The sequence below is a fragment of the Lepidothrix coronata genome, unplaced genomic scaffold, assembly GCF_001604755.1.
Source record: "Lepidothrix coronata isolate B3197 unplaced genomic scaffold, Lepidothrix_coronata-1.0 Scaffold52, whole genome shotgun sequence".
Taxonomy (NCBI): Eukaryota; Metazoa; Chordata; class Aves; order Passeriformes; family Pipridae; genus Lepidothrix; species Lepidothrix coronata.
Window position 1 is genome coordinate 2,637,553 of NW_016690232.1, and position 20,223 is coordinate 2,657,775.

The 20,223-nt window shown below is 48.4% G+C and overlaps 1 protein-coding gene across 6 annotated transcripts in view; it reads right to left on the bottom strand.

Moving 5' to 3' along the window:
• The window catches only part of GORAB (golgin, RAB6 interacting), a 79,178-nt gene that overhangs the window by 6,703 nt on the left and 52,252 nt on the right, over window positions 1-20,223 (bottom strand). For 3 of the 6 annotated variants that reach the window (XM_017815888.1, XM_017815889.1, XM_017815890.1), the window contains 6 exons: window positions 15,925-16,457; window positions 15,389-15,520; window positions 12,820-13,011; window positions 9,291-9,491; window positions 8,678-8,774; window positions 1,318-1,672 (listed from right to left, as the gene is read on the bottom strand). In XM_017815888.1, the coding sequence (XP_017671377.1) occupies window positions 1,318-1,672; window positions 8,678-8,744 (422 nt within the window). In that variant the 5' untranslated portion in view covers window positions 8,745-8,774; window positions 9,291-9,491; window positions 12,820-13,011; window positions 15,389-15,520; window positions 15,925-16,457. Of the gene's footprint in view, window positions 1-1,317; window positions 1,673-2,432; window positions 2,523-8,677; window positions 8,775-9,290; window positions 9,492-10,617; window positions 10,645-12,819; window positions 13,012-15,388; window positions 15,521-15,924; window positions 16,458-20,223 lie in introns of those variants that run through there. The other 3 variants (XM_017815887.1, XM_017815891.1, XM_017815893.1) reach the window with 3 other exon arrangements.

Consider the following 20,223-nt stretch of genomic DNA (forward strand, 5'->3'; position numbering starts at 1 on the left):
CCCCAAATAATTAAACTGATAAAAATGAAAGGCTGATAAAAGTCATAATGAAAATCAGCAACAAGGAAGAACAAGAATTCACTTTTGCCACCAGGGAAAGAATATTGATTCCCTTTCCTAGCTACGCCTACTAAGAGATACAAGCAGCCCCAGAGGATGGGACCAGGTGAGGGGGGACAACACAGCTGGGCAGGATTCAGGAGAAACAAAAAACTGCTTTGCTGCTTTCCCACTCCATTGTGTTCTTCATGCCCTCTCTGAAGAACCCTCAGCTTAAAAATACTCAAGTAACTCAGCTACTAACAATCACTTCTGCACAAGAACATCTCTTCAGATTTCTCATCACCCTATCCCTAAAAACTCATGTAGAGAAATATTTGCAGTAAGATGTAGATTCAAGCGCCCAGGCTGAGATGAATCCAGCAGATCCAGGAGGTGGCTGTTGCAGCAAAATGTCATTTGCTCTCACAGCGTGAAAAACGTCTCTGCAAAACAAAGCTCCAGGTGTTTTCCTCACCAAAAAGGAGCTGAACAGTGTCTGGCTCACCACACCCAGAAAGCTGCTGATCCCTGCTTGGGGAATACAAATGATGCATGGAAGTTTGGAGGCCAACCTTCATAAACCATTAAGACATATCAGGCACTTCATGATGAGCAGTGCCACTGCCACAAGAAATTATCTGAAAACAGCACAGTGCATCTCTGCAGAGTACACTGCAGAATTTGGTCTTCAATCAGGTTTAAACCAACTAGAGATTAAAACCAAAGCTCCAATGCAGAGCAATCTAATATGGTCATAGAATCACAGAATGGTTTGGGTTGGAAGGGACCTTAAAGATCATCACATTCCACCCCCTGCCACAAGCAGGGACACCTTCCACTAGACCAGGTTGCTCCAAGCCCTGACCAACCTGGCCTTGAACACTTCCAGGGATGGGGCATCCACAGCTTCTCTGGCAACCTGTGCCAGTGCTTCACTGTCCTCACAGGGAAGATTTTTTTTCCTAATATCTAATCTACCCCCACTCTCTGTCAATGGGACGCCCTTCCCTCTTGTCCTGTCACTACATGCTCTTGCAAATAGTCTCTCCATCTTTCTTGTGGGCTCCCTTCAGGTCACAATTAGGTCACCCCAAAGCCTTCTCTTTTCCAGGCTGAACAATCCCAATTCTCTCAGTCCTTCCTCACAGGAGAGGGAATGATTTGATCTCTCAAACCTTCCAATTGGACACAGAAAAGTTCACTTTACTTCACAATGAAAGAATGAATCAACGCAGAGCAACAGCCCCCACCCCCAGATTTTACTGACTTACTAACAATTCCACTTTCTTTCTCTCCACTTGGGTGCTGGGCTGTGCAGGGTGGGGCTGGGCACTGTCCCTGCCATTGCAAGGTGTCACCTCCTCCTGCTGATCCTGGCTGTCACTTTGCCTTTGATCTCCAGCAGGAGGAGGACGAGGTGTTGGCACTGGCTGCTGAGGATGACAGGGCTTGTGCTTTGGTGCAGAGAGCAACTGCTCCGGAGTGACAGGGGCTGCCCCACCCTGCAGTCCCAGCCTCTGGCATTGCTGCTGGAGGGCTTTTTCCCGCTGCAACTGCTTCCGAGGCTTGTTCCCGGTGTGGGGGCGAGGCTGCTGCTGCTGCTGCTGTTGCTCCGAGGGCTCGAACAGCTCTATCACAGGAGAGGGAGAAACGGGATTAAAAACAAATCTCATTGTCAGAAAAGCTGTGAATGAGTTTTTCTGGACAAGCAACTGCTGCACAACCAACATAAGGACGAGACGACTAGAGTGCCATGGAAAGCCAATGTGGGGGAAAACCCAGCAAGCTGGAAATGTTTTGCTAGCGCAAGGATCTGGAGTTTTAAAGGATATGAGCATTCCTAAATGAGGAGAGGGAGGAATAAGGGGCCTGGACCGCAGGACTAAAGGAGGAACGACAGGAGAGAGGCAACTCTTGGGATAATCATGGAGAGGCAGATCTGGGGCTGAGGAAGGGTCCCATGCAGCCTGGTGGGCAAATCGAGGACATAAACCAGAGAACAAGGTGACACGTAGGCAAAGAGGAGGCTGGGAACACGAATGGGGCAGTGGGCAGGGATGTGGAAGCAGGGCAAGAGCCTGGAGAGTCTGGAAACGCGACCGAAGGGTTCTGAGGGTCCAGAGAGAGGGGCAGGATGACGAGAGGGGTGAGAGATGGCGCTGGACGGGAGGGGTCGGGGGGCTGCGCAGGCGTTTGATGGGGGGGCAGACCAGCTGAACTGAGGGGTCGGAAGGAGGTGTAGATGGAGGGGCTGAGGGGACGAATAAGGTGCGGACGGAGGGGCTGAGGGCACAGGGCGCTGAGGGGCGAAGGGAGGCAGGTACAGCTGCGGGGGTGCCGAGGCCCGGGGGGCTCCCCCGCGCCGCCGCCCCCCGGTGCCCGGTGCGTACCTGGGCGCTGCCCCCGCAGCCGCCGCAGCTCCTCCTGCGAGAAGCCGGCCCAGGCCTCGGCCATGGCGCTCCCTCCTCCCGCCGCGCAGGGCCGGGGCTGCCCCGCCGCCGCCGCCGGCGAACGCCGCGGACAGCCCGGCCGGGGGCCTCGCGCCGCCGCCGCGGGGGCGGGGCGGGCAAGATGGCGGCGTGAGCGGGGGGAAGGAGGAGGGGAGGGCTGCGAGGGGATGCGGGTCGTCCGTGCTCCGGGGAAAGCTGCCCTGGGCACAGCCCCGGGGCTCCTGAGAACACAGTGCCGTAAAGAAGCACGGAATCAACTAGGTTGGAAAAGACCTCTGAGATGATCGAATCCGACCTGTGACCGAACACGGCTAATGAGGTTTATGGAGAGGGGAAGCCGCACCCAAATAAAGCAAACTTCAGGGAGCATTACAGTCTCCAGACACACCGCCCCGGTCATTTATAATCTGTAATTAATGTAAATAAGAGCAGGAGAAATCCTGCTCCAGCGAGTGTAGTTAAAGTTCCAGTGACACCACTGTGAGGAAATCATGGAATCCCAGAGTGCTTCGGGGGCTGGAAGGGAAATTAAAGCTCATCTCATTCCACCCCCTGCCATGGGCTGGGACACCTTCCACTGTCCCAGGTTGCTCCAAGCCCCGTCCAACCTGGCCTTGAACACTTCCAGGGATGGGGCAGCCACAGCTGATCTGGGCAACCTGTGCCAGGGCCTCACCACCCTCACAGGGAAGAATTTTTTCCTAATACCTAATCTAAATCTCTTTTCATTTAAAACCATTCCCCCTTGCCCCGTCACAGTCTGCCCATGTAAAAAGTCGCTCTCTCTTTTCTTATAAGCTGCCTTTAAGTACTGGAAGGCCAGCAATGAAAAGTATTATTTTGCCCACGCTGATGTTTCTGAAAGTCTGCTCTGACCATTATGCACAAGGTTGCACATACACGCTCCCATCCTTAGGTATAAACTCAAAAGATCCCACAACGAACAGCAGCATCCCTCAGTATCCACGAAAAGAAGCCTTTTCCCTTCCCTCCCAAACTCCTGTGGCTGCTTTAATCCTGTCAGAGGCCCTGTGGATGAGCTCCCTTCCCACCATGAGCACAAAGGCACGAGCCCCCAGCTTAGCTGCAGCAGCCCAGGGGCCTGCGGGCTTCAATAATACATCATCAGCAGTAAAACAGGGACATTTCCAGTGCCTGACCACATCCCTCCCCGACTCCAATCTGTAAGGGATTAGTCAAGCTCTGGAGCTCCCAAAGCAAGCCCATAACTTGATGGCCATGGATGACACTGCAATTTACTGCGGCAGCACTTCCAGCAGCTCCTGCATGACTAACACATCCCATAAATACCAGCCCTGGATGGGGGGGGGGAGGGACGGTGCTGAACTGGCAAGCATTAAGTGTTTCTGATGGGATTTTGCCCAGTGAGTGCCTTTGGAGAACACAAGTGCCACCTTTGTTCACCTGCAGCTCAGCTGGAGGCCTTGATGCGGAGCAGAAGCGTTGCAGGCATCCAGCAGAGGAGGAGAGCACGGTTATCTCATCCAGGAAGTCCTTCCTGGATGAGCCTGGGGCAGAGGGATGCTGAGTGGCCCTTCAGACAGGATTATGGTTTCCTCTGGGAAACCTGACTGAGCACAGGAGAGCCATGATCCAACTTTGACTCAAACACTCTCAGACTCCAGGGAGTCCAGATGGCAGAACCAGGTGTCAGCTTGAATTTTACAATGGAACAGTGTTGGCCAGCCCAGCAAGGGTTGACTTACAACAAAGTGTGGGCACCTAATTCCCTTTTAGATGCCCTTATAAGAGTCATGAATCTAAACCTGTTCTGATCTCTAAAACACAGTAAGGGGCTGCACCAAACCCACAGATATCAACTGAATGTGCTTCATGAAGTACAAACACATACTTCTTGAACTTTGACTCTTTCTTCTCTTCCAAGTTTTAGTGCTATGAACAGAAGTGAAGCACCATGTTCACTTTACTGCCACAGATATTCCAGGCACAGAGCTCCCACGTGTTTTATAGAAAAAGTATAAAGAGTTTGGAGTTGTTAACTAGAATGCCATAGGCAAAGCAGCAATCCATGCTAACAGCTTCCATCAGCCAAAGGTTTAATTGCTGGCCTTTGGGCCAGCTTGCTCCAGGAACAATTACAGCCCAGTGAAGTCATTTCATGGAGCATTTACCAACAGCAGGTTTAGAAAACACAGGCTGACCATGTTCTCTGGCTGTTTAAAGTCCTGTGAGCAGAACATGGCACTGAACATTTGCCACCTAGGAATAAAGTGTTTTCCAAGCAAATTTTGCTAAAATGCAGGCTGAAAAGGCAAGAAGAGAAAACAGAAAACTTTCCCATCTCCTGGACCAATATCCCCGGGAACAACACAAACTTTCCTGCTACATCTGGGGCTGGATTTGAGTCCTGTATCTGGATTTGAGTCCTGCTTCAAGAGCTCCCTCACTAACAGACCTGGAGACCTCCATGACTGCTGCATCCGTTTTCTCGTGGTCTAATTGGCCTGGAGTCTGGTGATTCCAGAAGCAGGGAGCACCAACAGATCACAGAAACATCTCTTCTCTTGCAGTTCCCAAATCAGCGTGGAAATGTCATCACAGGCTGGCAAATTGGGCTCCCCAGGTCAGACCTCAGGGTCAGACCTCAGATGACATTTCAACCCGGGACAGATGCAATTTGTACCAGGACATAACTTCAATTTGCATCGGTTTCATACTGAAAATTTTGGAGGGTTTTAAGAGCCAAATAAGCTCTTCCATCAAGGGGCTCCCCGACTTAGATAATATATTTTTAACTTGATTCTTGCACTGCTCTGCACGCTGTCACACTAACACACAAAGCAACATTTTCCCAGGAGAGGATTGAGCCCTAATGTGAGACTTGTGTAGGGAAGTTTCCCTTCTGCTTGTGTTTCAGACCCTATCATGAGCTTCCAAGGACTCTGACATCTAATTAAAGAGACATGAGGATAAAACATTGTGAAAATAACACAGCCAAAAATTCCTAAATCAATTTAGTCCTCTTTCTAACTTGTACTATTAAACTTGTATCTATTGTATCCATCCAAACTGTATCCATCCACTGTATCTTGTGCCGATGTTATCCCATCTTTTACCAGATCATAACACAGGCTGGCTTGGGAAGAACCACCATGTCCAGATGAGCCATGGCACTGTGTGAGCACCGTACCAGTGATTCAAACCCCAGAAACACTTTAAGAATGTAACCCCAGTGTTATCCTGCAGTTACTGGCCCTACTGCAATGGGCTGGCTTGAGGAGTTATGCAAAAATGCAGGTACATCTAATGGAAGCAGTGTTTCTGCTGGAAAATGAATTATTCTCATTCTGGAGTAAGGCGAAAAAACTGAATTAAAAAAACCCTAGCACTATTCCTTCTCCTCAGCTTCTGTTCTCTTTCACTGCCTGGTAAGTGGGATTAAGTCAGCACTGTCATTTCTGGGACCAAGGCAGTCTTTTGGTTTGTAAGAATTTCATAGAAGGAAACAAAAATCCACTTACATAAAGAGGTATTGAGTGAAAAAACCTACATCAGAAACCTGCTTTTTAAACCATATAAACCAAAGGTTTTCAACATCTTTTGATTTGTGGCTCTGTACACATTTTCTAGTGAAGAGGCAGACTTACACAGCAACTTTAAGTCTGTGGCTTTGCTTCCTCTGAGTTACCTTTCACAGAGACCTTAGGGGTAAAGTCCTGACCCCTGGTCTAAGGCTGTGGTTTGAACTCACAGCTGTTTTACTTTAAAAGGTCCAAATTTTGCTCCTCAGGTCCCAGGGAAAGTGGGGATATGTCCTAGCAGTGCTCCCAGCAGATCTCTCTCAGGGCTGTCCATGGCACCTGTGGGGCTGGACCGAAGTCCCACTGCAGCCAGAGGGATGGAACAGGAAGATAGAACAGGGCTGCAGAAATTGTCTGATTTTTGCCACGGACTCCAGCAGGCTGCAAATTCCCCATCCAGACCTGCAGATACCCCTTTTCCCTTCCCAAGGGTACCTGGGGCTGTCAGCGGCCAAACTGGGGTGAGGTGTTCCCACGGGGACCCCGCACCACACAGGGCTGGTGACCAGCAGAGCTGGGTGGGGAGAGCAGCATGTTTGTCCAGGACACCTCTGGTTACAGTGATATGTTTGCTTTGAAGCTGAGCCTACAAACATCTCGGCTTTTAAGGCTCCCACCTCATGTTTTCTTGTTTCAGCTTTTGAGCTTTTCCCTTAAGATGAGTTAGGCTTTCAGAAAATCACATCTGAACTGGCAGAAAGCTCAGCGTGCAATATAAATGTTTTCTTAAAAAAAAAAAAACCAAACAATTAACATTCCTACTGACATTTTTGGAGTCTTTCTCACCTCATTTTTCCACATAGACAAAAATATTCTGTAGTAACTCCTCATCTTAAATTATTTGCATGAAAAAAAATCTTAAACAGGAATAAAAGCTCGCTAATTAAAAGCACCTTAAAAAAAAAGCTGGTAAAATTAAAAAAAAACAAAACTTCATTACTACCAGAAATATCCTGAAGATTATAAATTTACCATTTTGGCTGGGAAAACCAGCGCTGAGCAGTGAAAGAAGTGGAAATGAGTAATTATTGATACATGTTTTTGTATAGCTAAAGAAATATTGTTGTAGCTAATGACTTTAAAAAGATACTTTCTAAATAGTTTTTAAACATCATTAAAATAATACTTTTTATAACCCCAAGTTAAATACTTCATGACAGTTCTATAATGCTTTTAATTGCATTGCCTAATGTGAAAGTCATAATTCAAATGTTTATACAGAAAAACTAGAAAGCAATTGCTTTCATTCTAACTCTTTGTGTAAAAATTGTAATCTAACTGTCAAAACAGTTGATAAAATTAAAGATTTGAAGAGAAATTTGCTAAATGTTTGTTATCTTTGGCATAACTTGAGTGGTTAGAACCACTGCACTAAACAAATTGAGTTTTCACCAAACAAACTTATTGTTGTTACACGCTCAAGAGAATGAGCTGAGGTTGTTTAGTCTGGATGGGAGAGAAGTGTGGGGGAGAAGACATGATAATAGCCTTTAAATATATAAAACACAGCTGTAAAGAGACAGGGGAAATGTGTTTTCAGTGCCCGTGGTGGATAGGTGAAGAAGAAAGCGAGACTCAGGCGAGAGATGAGCCAGGGCAGCAAAAGGTGGAGAGAATTGACTCAAGACCACCACAGAGTCTCCATTCAGGTATTTTTAACAACAAACATCTGCTGGGCAAGGCAGAGGAAAGATCAGTGCAGCCCCGGGACAGCAAGATGCACGTTTTGGAGATTCCGGGTGTGTGGATCCCCACACAGGCTCCAGAGGAGAGAGGGAGGCTCCCAGACCCCTCATGGGTTCAGGCTGCTGAGCAACATTTTTGACCTTGTTCTGCTGCATCACTTATGTTGTCCCATTAGAGACAACCCACATCCCTTGGGGTGTGCTGCTGCCAGCTGAGAACTGGCCAGCTCCTGACACCTCTCCCAGCCTTGTTCCCATGACAGTGGTACTTCCCAAACCATTCCCACTTCGTCCTGCTGCTGTCACAGCCCCATCATCCTCCCCTTGGGCATGCACATCTGCACCACCAGCTGCACCACTTCCAGTGCCATCAGCTGTGCAGCTCCTGCCACCCCTGCAAGAGTCTCTGTGGGAAATCTTTGTCTTTTCACAGCAAGACAGAGGGACAGATGGTTGCCAAACCCAAGAGCCAGCACTGCTTGTAATATGTATTTGCAGTAGAGCATTACATGATGTGAAAATCACTTTCCTACCATAAAGTGCCAGTCAGCACCAATGTGACAGCTGAGCCCAGCCAGTTCATGTCTCTCCTTCCAGCTTCTCAAGCCACATGGTGGAGGATGTTGTCCCCTCCTCTTTCCCACCTCTGCACCACTGCAACACAGCACACTGGGCTGAGACAACTCCCTTCTGCAAGTGAAATGCAGGTGATCCTCAGGCAGTGGGGTGGGACACTGCTCCCATCCTGCTGCATCCCCACAGGGCACCCCAGAAATGCTGTTGTTTGTGTGAAGGCACAGCATGGAATCAGTGCACACTGGTTTGGCTCGTTTTCAGCCCAGGTGGTTGAAGGGACACCAGGTTAGGCCACGTGTTCAGTGCCAAAGAAGGATGTGTGACAGCACCTGCCTATTTGCAAACCAAGCCATCCTCTCACCTTTCCTGCATCCTTGCAGTAAGATACCAGATATTTCTCTGTGGAGCCTTGTCCAGAGCACAGCCATCTCCTCCTTATTCAGGGTCTTTGGAGGTGTCTGTAACACAAACATAAAGAAGAAAAAAAAGAACAACCAAGGAACCTATTTGGAGACCAGCAAGCTGTAGGACACACATAATCTTAATTCCCCTCCCCATCCTGCAAACACTTAAGCTACAACAGACAGATGTGCAGGGTTAGGACCTCAGCATCCCCTCAGCTGCCTGAGAGGTGAAGGGAGCCCAAGTTTAGCCGGGTTATCCTCAGCACTATAAACAGGAGCTCTGAGACAGCACGGCCAATTTTGGGTGCAGCACTCCAGCATCACCCTGAAGAAGCAGCACCTGTGGTGCCCCATGTCTGGAGGGCCTGTGCTTCAGAGAGCACCCAGAGAGCTCCGAGGGATGACCTGCTCCCACCTGCAGCCCTGGCCACTGGCCGCCCCACAGACAATGCCTGCAACGATTTGGAAGTCCTTAAGATGAAACATTGTGTCTTTCCTGCAATAAAGTTCAGGGAATGTGGATGCTTTCTCCCTGTAACAAGCACACACAAAAGAGATATAAACCCCCACCTGTTTATGGATGATGTCAGTGAAGGGTTCCTCGCTGAGGCTGGGCTGGGAGGAGGCTTTCAAAGGATCGCTGAGTTAAGAGGGCTTAGCTCTTATCGAGGCTTTAGTAGGTAACTTCCTTCCATGGCTTTGGAAAGTCCTCCCCACCAGTCAGTTGCTGCCTTTCACAATGTTTGTGTAGAAGTTGTTTTTCAGCGGTTTCTGTGGGAGGAGAGTGTTTTCTTTAGTTTTTGAATACTACCATGACTGCACACCCAGCTGACACCCACAGACTTACTAGGGCCACACACTAATGATGATTTCCAAGTGTTGGTGTCACTGGCAGGGTTTGAACCATAGCTATAAAGCCTGTAAATAAGCAGGCTGATGGCCAGGGAGGCTTAGCAGCTCCTTGGTGAGGTATCTGAGATAGCTGGAGAGTGATCTGTACCACACCCTGGCTACAAACACTAATATCACAGACCTCAGCCTGCAGTAAATAGAGAGGTTAATAAAGCAAGCTCTGATTAAAACAGGAGCAACCCAAATTAGACCTTTACTGCTGCAGCAGGAAGGTGAAAACAAGGATGACTGGTTTCTTCTGGTGGTGGAAAATTCTGGTTTTGGAACTGAGCTGAATAGGAAAGACTTAATATAATGAGAACATCTCAATTCATTTTGGGTCAACCAAAACCATTTTGCTTGACCAGTAACAAAATATTCTGGTTTGCTTGGAGACTATTTAATCTTTTTTAAAAGTCAAGCAAAAACACACAACTCACTTCCTTTTAAATTTAAGTCCATTGAAAATAAAAACAAAAAAGAAAGCTTCAAACTAAATGATGTTCAATAAAGTAATCTGCTTCACCCTGAAAATGCCGAAGTGAAACATTTCAATATTTAAGGAAGGAAAGAAGGACTTCTATTGTTTTGTCTTGTCATTGACTGACTTCAGCCTGGATTTGTGAGTTATTTTGGTTGTCTTCATTTTCACAGGGCATTTCATTTTTTATTTTTATATTTTAAATTCTTTTAGTACTCTCTTCTTGTTCAGTTTGAGATACAAATGGTCAGGTTCAGCAAAGGTTCATAAGAACATGACTGAGCTGACAATTTGTACAAATATCAGGCAAATACTTTGGGGTCTTTTTTCCCCCCTTTGTATTTTAGTTTTCCTTTGAAATTGTACCTGAATTTCATAGAAGCTGTGGGGTCCTCAGGACCCCTGAAACATGCACAGAGCAAAACTGTCAAAGTCTGTGTGCTCTGCTGTGTAACCTGCACACCACAAAAATTCAGATGCCATCTTCAGTCCTGCAAAATATTAAGACAGGCATTTAAGATTTACCCGAGTGATTAAGCATGAGCAGCTTGTAATTGTTTCCAGATCCCTCTCCTAGCAGGAGAAAAGGCTCTGCAATCCCTGTCCACGTGCTCAGTGTAGCAATGCGCTCACAAACGGAGAAACTGAAGATGAACTGGGGAGGACAAACAGATATCCTGAGTTTTGAGACTAAGCCAGCATTGCCTTTGAATCCAATATGGACTATCAGCTCAGAAAAGCAGGATTATTGAGCCAGTGTCTGTCAGGGTACGTCTGCATCCTCCCTGGAGCAACACCTGTGCACCAGCAACTAGAAAACCCTCCGAAGTACACATGGTCAGATTCAGTCTGCAATTTTTCATCTGGCTTGGGAGTGTTAAATGAAGATCAACTGCTGAAATTGGCCTCATTTGGGGAATCTAACTCTGTCTGTGCTTACAGGAAAGACCTTTGTCCTCCAGGTTTTATGTGAAGCCCCAAAGATTGCAGACTTTCTGCATAAGCCACAAAACAATCCAGAGAGCATCTGGAGAGAGACTTGCCTCATATCCCAAACTGTTCCCTCCATGCAAGCCTACCAATATATTTTTCCCACAGACTGCTTGATCATGAAAAGATCTTCCTCAACTTGCTCAGGGCTTCAAAAAAACTTTAGCAGCCCCAGCCCAAGTTTGAAAGCAAATTCAAGGGTTTGCCATTGCCTTTGAACACAGCGGGAATCTACTCCAACAGGTTAGATCTCAGGGGCCACGTTGCTCCCAGGATTTAAACCAGACCACATGTGAAATGGCAGCTACCTCTTGATTTTATACTTTATTTTATTTTAAAATAGGATAATCTGGGGGCTATGTTTTTTATTACGATTATTACTACTATTTTAATGGCAAATTCAGTGGTGCCGCCTTCCCTTCTTAATGAAGGGAACCAGAGACTGGAGCTCAATTTCTCCCACTTTCTAGAAATGGTCTCTGCAAATCCATTGTAAAAAAACTAACCACAGTCTTTTTCCCCTTTCTCTCTCTCTCCCTCCAGAGAGGGGGTTTTCATCGGCTCAGACCATTTTTCTTCCACCACCTCTTTATCTTAACCCTTTCTCAAAGGTTGCATTTATTTTCCGAGGTCCACGGCCAGGACAAGGATACAGAGGGTGCAGCTGACACTGTCTTTTGAGGATCTCTGTCACCAGTGCAAGAGGCACAAGCCTGGGGATGGGGAGGATGTCTCTGGAAATGGCTCCTGCCCTCATCCAGTCCAGTTCACCCAGTCAGGCCCCTCCACAGGAGCTCACTGCTGCCCATCAGAGCATGTCCTTGTAGCCAGAGCTGTCTCCTGTGCTTGGATTGTGCAAACCCCTTTCCTCTCCCTTCCGCACTCCTGGCTATTGAGTGCATTACTAATTGTTCCTCTGAACCTCTCCAAAATCATTGCTTCCTCTCCATTCAACTCCAGGCTGGAATTGAGCTGTTCTCCCTCCCCTGGGACCTCATAGTGAATTTGGCTGAGAGGAGGAGGCAGACAATGTGCCATCCCTTCTTGTGGAAATCTTGGCAAACTCCTCAAGGAGATGATCTCAGATAAGCACACTGCCAGGAAGAGAGGTTCACCACTCTTCCTAGAAACTTTGCAAGCCCTGGTCTTCATCCAGATAGGAATTCTTTTTTCTTTTTTTTTTTTTTTTTTTTTTTTTTTTGTTTTTAATTTGAGTAAAAATGCTTCAATCTTTTCAGTGTGAGAGAGGAGTGAAAAAATAAATCGCTGCCATTATAGTGGATGGGTAAAAAGGAGTTCAGGCAGTCTTTGAAGAGCCTTGGTGCTGAAACAAACGTTTAAATTAGATGAGAATGGATCTCTGTCAAAAAGGGCCTTTGCTTTGTTCAGCTGTCTCCTCTCCAAGGCTGTCTCTCCACAGTTAGGGTGGTAGGTACCAAATCTGGCACTGACCTCCTGGGATTCAGTGGTGGAGATGGAGAGGTGGGACATGGCTCTGCTGTTTGAGATGGGAGGAGAAACATCTGCAGCAAAGGGCAGAGCTGAGCCTGCACAAGAGCATAAAGGGGTGGCAGCTCCCACCTGCAGCAGCTTGTAACCACATCTACACATCAGGGTGCAACATTAGGGTGCTTCCATTGAAGCATATCCATGCACAGCCTGAGGATTGTGTTTTACTCAGTAGAAGCAGATTTTCTACTCATGTGGGCAGAGGAAAGTTTTCACTTGTGCACTCACCCATCTGCCTGTGGCCAAAGCCAGCTCGATTATGGTTTGTAGAGCTGAGTCTTGGCCAGGCTGTTCTTCAGCTCCTGCTCCTCCTGGTCACCTCTGTCAGCTTGTGGTGCCCACAGTGCTCCTGGTCAGCACAGTGGCTCCATCTGCACCATGACTCAGGGCTCACAGCTGAATGACAGCGGCAGGAAATGCCTGCAGGGAAGATGCTGAGAAAGAGATGAGGAAAAACTACATCCCACACCAGCCAAAAACCCAACTCACTTCCACACCCACCAAGCACTGGGACTGTGGCAAAGCCAAGCCTAAAGGGGCCACTCAGCCCCCGCAGCATCTTGAACTGTGCTTTTCTAGGTCGTCACAAACCAGCCCTGACAGTGCGAGGAGAAAACAGACTCACAGCAAATCGCCCACAAGGCATTGCCTGCATTCCCCACCGCGGGCTGGGCTGCGGGTCACTGCCTCCAAACAGCACTGCCCACGGGAACACAGCACCGGCTCAGCCCTGGCCTTGGAAAGCCACTGGGGAAAGCAGAGCAGGGGCTCAAGGTCAGCACAGCCCCGCCGAGGCGCCGGGGATACCTGAACCACTAATTTGCCAGACGCCCCCGAGCCCGGCTTGGCAGCCCCCCGCCGGCTGTCCCGGCGTGGAAGCCATTAACATTTAAAAATACTTACAGGAATGGAGGGGTGGGGGGAAAAAAAAGAAACGGTATTTGCGGAGGCCCATTCCTCAGCGCACTTTCATGTGTGCCAAAGTTTGTTGGCATGGCTCGGAGTTTGATAGGGAACATCTGGGCTGCTGTTGCTGCCTGGATATTGGCTGAGGGCAGCGAACAAAAGGGGTTTGTGCAGGAATGCGCGGGGAGGGGCGCGGGGTGCGCGCGTCCAGGGACAGCTGCGAGAGGAGAAAGGCAGGAATACTCTCTGAAGAAGAAAGCCTAATGCACATCCCATGTTCCTGCTTTTAAAAAGGGGATAAAAGCCTTCCCCCCCACTTCTCTTCCCTCTCGGGGTACTGAATGTGAGCAGGGCTCAGACACAGATCCGTGCCCTGCTACCTCTGCACATTCGATTATTGACGCGGTCTGCAAAAACAATTGGGGTGGAAGGAGCAGGTTAGTGGGAGAGCAGGGAAGTCTGAGCCCAACCACGAGGTGCAGCACCAGCACATACTCAAGACTCAACCAGCAAGTTCCTTGCAAGCAGCCTGACACCATGAGGGGAAACACCCAGTGACAAACCCCCCAGGAGTGCAGAGACTGCTGACATGGACCCACTGAGAACAGCACTGGTTGAAGTTTCTTCCACTCCTGCTGGAAATTTGGGGTAAGGAGCTGAAAATCAGCACCATGCCACTGCCAGTGACACAAATCCAGAGACTGCCTCCTACAGGGTCCTGCTGGATCTGACACCAGAGGATGGCATGGAGGGATGAAGGAGGAACGGATTCGCGCTTAAAGAAGGCTGGTCTTTTGGGAACTATCTGGAAACTACAGGCCAGGTGCAACCCTTGGCTCTAAAGATCACAGCATACACGCTCCATCCCACATGCTCCACCCCCAGGGAGTCACTGCTGCCTGTGGATGGACACCAGAGATTGAACCTTTTGATTGAACCTAATGTAACCTCTCTGACATTCTTCCTTTTGCAGCTCCTTTCCACCACACCATGACTGCAGTATTTTTTACCAAAGGTGTTCATAGTGTTCACAAAACTTTTGAACATCTCACTCTATGGACTAAACCTGTTTCTCAACATGTGCAGCACTGGTGTAATTTCCTACCTTCTGATCCCTCTTTGCTCATCCCATTTTTGTCCAACTCAATATGAGCAAGTTTTGAGCATTTAAGGGTTTTTTTGTTTTGTTTTGTTTTTTAAATCAATGGAGAATTTTTCTCTTTTGTTTCTGGTATGTACATTTGGCCTCAATCCTACTCGAAAGCCTACATTCCCCCTTGGCTCCAATTAAGGATACAAATTGGGTCTGCTTCCTAGAACAAGCTTTCCATTGCCTCTGTCTTTGGGGCTCCTTGGAGTCACTGGAGCCAACCCAGAGAGGGTATTTGGGCAGGACTTGGGTCGCATATCCCTCTTGCTACCCCTACCTTGACAGGGAAGCCCTCTGGGAACGCTCCAGGGAGCAAAGTCTAAAGACAAATGCTCCAGGTCAGCAAAGACCCTTGGGTCTGACAGTCAAGGCAAATTTTTCCAGCCCTAATCTCCTTTCCAAGTCTTGGCAGCATGCCTACACACCATCATTTTGAGCTGACTTACTCAACACCAGCCACACAATCCTCCTGGCGCTGCCTCGGGCAGTGGGCTCGTGCTGGGGGTGCTGGCTCCAGGGCTGGGCATGTTTGGAGATAAGCCTCCCCCAGTGATATCTGGATTTCGATTACATCAGCGTCAAGACAGCTTTTGCCAGAGCCAAGCAGAGCTCCTGCCACGCCAAAGAAAGCAGCCAGGCCGGCCAGGGGCTGTGCACAGCACTGTGGGGAGGACATTGGCCCCTCTCACGTGGGGCAGCACAGCCTGCAGACCCACCCCTGTGCCACACAGACAGTCTTACCCGGTTGTCTCTTCTGCGGCGGGTTGGGAAAGGAGCTGCAGAAAACCCAGCTGGCCTTTGGGAACTCTGCAGCCCTGGGTGGGGAATGTGCAGCCACACATAAACACGTGACCAAGTTGAGCAGCCAGTGCCCTGCTTTGGAGAGGAGAAAAAAAGTGTAACTACTGTGTTTAGTGCTAGACATCCCTTGATCCACTGCTGAAGACAAGGGGGTTGAGAGTAGCCAGTCTATTTCTGATTTATCAGTCATTCGTGTTGCCAAAGTGCATTTGCCACCTCTCAGAAGCAGGTCTGTGCCTCCATTCATCCTCTACATCCTTCTCCAGGACACCTTTTCTCTTAGCTCTGCCTGAAAGCAGCCCAGTGTCACCAAGGGACATGATGCTGCAAAGGCATCGCTCTCCAGCCGTGCTCCTGCCTGACCCCACTCCCATGTCCTTCCCTGACCACTGCCAGCAACTAAGAAGAACCAGCCCCAACAAAGACAACAAGCCTATTTCAAAAGCACAGAAACAATTTAAGAGCTGAAATCCCACCTTCCATGTGGTTAAAGGTCCCATCAGGAGGTAGACTCTTAATCATCCTAGATGCTTTTGAAGGCTGTAATAGAAGGTCAGCTGTATCTTCAATGTCCCATGGGACCCACATGCCTTTGAAAGGCCTCCTGAGGGACCATGGTGGTGGTGGTTGAGGAGGAAGATGAAATCCTGGAGCCAAACAGCGCTCGTGCCCTGGGAGAATTAAAATCATGAGTCCAGTGAAGTCTCACAGTGGTTCAGGCTGCTCCTGCCAATGAGGCTCCACCTCATTTGCCCCATCTCTGCATCTATCCACTGTCTAACACAGGCCAGCTGGGAAACTCCCTGTGCAATGGGCTTGGGAAGGGGCTGGTGGGAAAATGCCCATTTAATGTTCTGCAGGCAAGGGTAGTTCAGACAGTTATTTCAACTTGGAAAAAACCCTTCAAATCTGTTTCCAAATTGTCCAAATGTTTGGCTTTTACATTTCCTTCAGTGACATCCCAGGGTTTTAGTTGAAAAGGTCTTCTCTCTTCAGAATTAAGCTGCTTCTAGGGAAAAAAAACCTATCAAAACAGGAAGCTTGAAATTATCAAAGAAAAATATTTTCATTGACCTTAAAGATCTTACCCTTTGGTTTTCTAGTTCACAAAATTTTTCAGAACTGACTCCTCATCCCCAGGAGAGATGAGAAATACTGTCAGTGCCTCAAAAATGCTGCCAGGAGGAAGGAGTTATTAATTATCAACCTCTATTTTTAACCTGCAACCAAGAGTCACTTCTCATGGGTGACAACTGGATTCTCTTGAGGCTCTGTCATTGGCTTCATCAAGGCTTTTAAGTCAGAGATAGGATTTTTTTTTTTTGGATGGGACATGCCCCAGGCACTCTGCAAAGCCTAGCCTATCCATTTCCAAAGCAAGCATCAGGTATCACATGCTTCTACTATCCATCTATTTAGAAAAAACATGTCATTACCTTTTTCCCCTTCACCTATATTCCAGCTGAAAAAAGCTCATATTTTCTCCCCCATAATTCAAAAAAGACTACATGTTTTTTTTTTTTTCTCAGAGTTTCCAAAAAAATTCCCCACTGGGTAAGGGCCAGGCATGCAAAAATTTCAACCTGAAAAGTGAATGTTTTCAAAAGTTATGAGCTTATGAAAAGAAGGGCTATAATGGAAACTGTTTTACTGCCATAATTATAACACCACGAACAGAGCCTGCTGCAACATATTACATTATCAAGCTCCTGTCAACATTTAATAGAAGTCTTAATTAACTGCAGGGCAGAACATGGCAAAAATTTATTTTCAGGAAAACTTTTGGGAGCTGTGTAATTCTGGGCTTTTTTGATTTTTCAAGTCAATTGGAGCCTTAGTAGAGTATGTAGGACAGACTAAATACAAGACACAAGTGTGTATCTTGTTGGTGTTACTTAATGATAGGACTTTCTTTTCTGCTAAACTACATAATCCAGAAACAACAATAATGTTTGTGTTGGGTTGGAGCCAGACACTTCAGAGGTGGATTTTAACCTTCCCCAAATTTGGGGTTATTCAATGCCAGGGGCTTGATTCAGCTTTTTGGGGAGGTGGGGGGGGGGGGGTTCATGTGTAACCTGTGGGGCTGATCTGCCTTTGCCACTTGCTTTTCTCCCTGTCTTCCACCACCCCAAAGATACTCACACTCCGGATTTAGGGGGGAAATAGTGTTTTCCTGCCTGAGCTCCTGGGCTGGAGACACAGTCACAGAGAAGAGTTGTGGGGAGGGCCAAGCACAGCAGTTGTAGGATCATTGTAATTAATTTCTTGCCTATGGCTTTGCAGGAGATAACCAGCTCCAAACCAGACTGACCACTGCATGTTTCCTCTCCCCTGCAAATTTGGGCAAAGGCTGCAGAGGAGGGCTCCTCCTGCTGCAGCCCAATCTCCAGAGGCATCTCCAAGAGTTTTTTCCATCTCTCCAGGTCCTCAAGCCTGTAGTGATGCCCTGCCAGCTAGACCTTGTGCACTCCCAGACCAGACTGAAGAAGTGGGAGTGGGGTAGGGAGGGAGGACAAGCAGCTCAGCCACAGTCAGCAGCAGGGTTTGGGGTGCCTGGGGCACAGGGCAAGTCTTGTATGGAGAACACTAAGAGAAAGCTCTGCAAACCTGCTGCCCAACTAGACACAGAGCACAAAGGAGACATCAGGCAGACGGTGATAAGGGATCTGCCAAGGTTAAACCTGGCTCTCCCTACTCCGATACCTGATCCACCAGACCATGCCTCTCAAACATTCTGGCAAGCAAAGGGCTTCTTGACAAAGCAGGGCAGGTAACACTGGGCAGCTTATGCCACGACAAACACTCCTTCAGTCTCGCCTGGCAGCCCAAAGTTCCTTCTAATCCCTTTTTTGCCCCCTCCATCCCCTGCCTGGCCCCTGCTCCAGCAGAACAGCGCTGCAAGCTGGCAGGCCACATCCATTTCCCTGATAGCACCAAGAGCCCAACAGCTGCTCTCTGTCCCTTTGGAGATTAGTTTGTTTTCCTAACACAATTACTGCCACGTGGCCCCGCTTTCTGCCGAGATCAAGGCTGGATAGAGATAAAGCAGCGATAAGATCACAGCCATTCCAGACCCCTTCGCAGCCCCGCCGGCCGCGGTTCGCTCTCATCGGCACGCGAACGCCCTGGCTGCGAGTTACCTGCTCCCATCGGTGCCAGCCCAGGGAGCCTGGGATGCTTTCTGGCCCTAAACCCCAAGGATTCGGCTCCCAGCTTTCCGTGCAGCACCAAGGAGTTGGTTTATGATGTAACTACACAGCGCCGCATGGGTGCAGCCACACCAGTGAGCTCACCGGAGGCGATACCAAGCCCCTTATCAGCTGCAGCACCCTGCTGGCTCAGTGCTTTCACCAGCACAGCTGGCCAGCAGCTGGCTCCAAGCTGACCCTGCCTGTGCCAGGTCAGCTGGTTCTGCCCAGTCTCTTCGCCCCCTGCCTGGGATTAGCCCAGACTCGGCTCAGCCTGCACATCACCCTGGTGAATGAAGCAGCTTTACCCCGGTGCATCTGCTCTGCTGAGCTGGAGCATCCCAGCGGGGCTCACACCGGTACCTGCAGCACCAGCAAGGGGCTGGTCGGCTCCAGAGACATCAGTGGAGCGATCACAGGGGCAGGTCTGGCCCAACCACCCTCCATCACATACAGCAAAGGCCCTCTCTGTCTCCCAGAGCCTCCTGTGGGAATCCTTGTGTGGGGAACAGCTCCTGAAAGCCTCTGCCGGGACAAACGTGGTGCACGCTGGGAGAGGACACTCAGGGAGCCTTCAGAGAGACAAGCATCCTTGCCAGATGTCTCCCATAAAGCTGCAAGTACTTTATTTTAATAATAAGCCTTAATGTATTCATTAAAGGCTCCCAGTGACCTGGGATGAATTTCCCTGCTATTGTAAAGGGCTGTGGGAATCTGGAAACCGCTGCATTACAGTTAATAACTTTAATTTTACAAGGCCCAAAATAGACAACTGAAAAAATACACAGACTCACTGTTTCCAATTAAGAAGGGATTTCTTCTAATTCCTCTGCCACCGGCGCTCTTGTTTAGCAAACAACATCAACAGTTATTCAACCATAGACAAGGGGAAAAGCAAACCAAGGGAGTTGCCTTTTATATCTCCACTAGAAGAGCTGAGGAAGAAACCAGGACCCTTCCTCCTCACTGGGTTATCAAAGCATGAAAGAGCCACAGCCTGGTCAGCAACAAACCCACACCAGGACAGCCATGGGTAAAACTTTAATCCCTGCTTCTTAAGCCTGAAGTGACTTTGATCCTGAGGAGATGACTTCCTATCCATCTTCTCCCTTCTCCCTCACAGCTAAGGTGGTTAAAGGACTTTGGTGGAGTCCTGGGGTGCTGCAAAACCACCCCAGTAGCTGGGTGAGCATCCTGTAAGTACTTGGGGCTACCAGATGTCTGATTTTAAGGTCAGGAAGGAATATCCCCCCCAGATCAGCTTGGCTGAGATCGCCATGGATTTATTTTGCCTATCTCTTTCTTCCTCTGTCAAATGAAGGGTAGATGGTTTCCCAGGGGAAAAAAAAAAACAAACCTGGGAAGCAAAACAATTCAGCCTGATTTTTTTTTTTAAAATTTCTGGGAAAGGAATGTTTTCCAGCCCAAATATTTTCATTTCCGGTTTGGTTCTTTTGGGTTTTTCAGTTAAAACTGGAGCTTTTTTCAAAAAGAGGCCTGACATTTTATGTGGAAGCATTCATTTTGCCACAAGTCAAGCCTTCTGGGGTGGAAAAAGGAGTTTTGAAGGGTGAGGTTTGACCA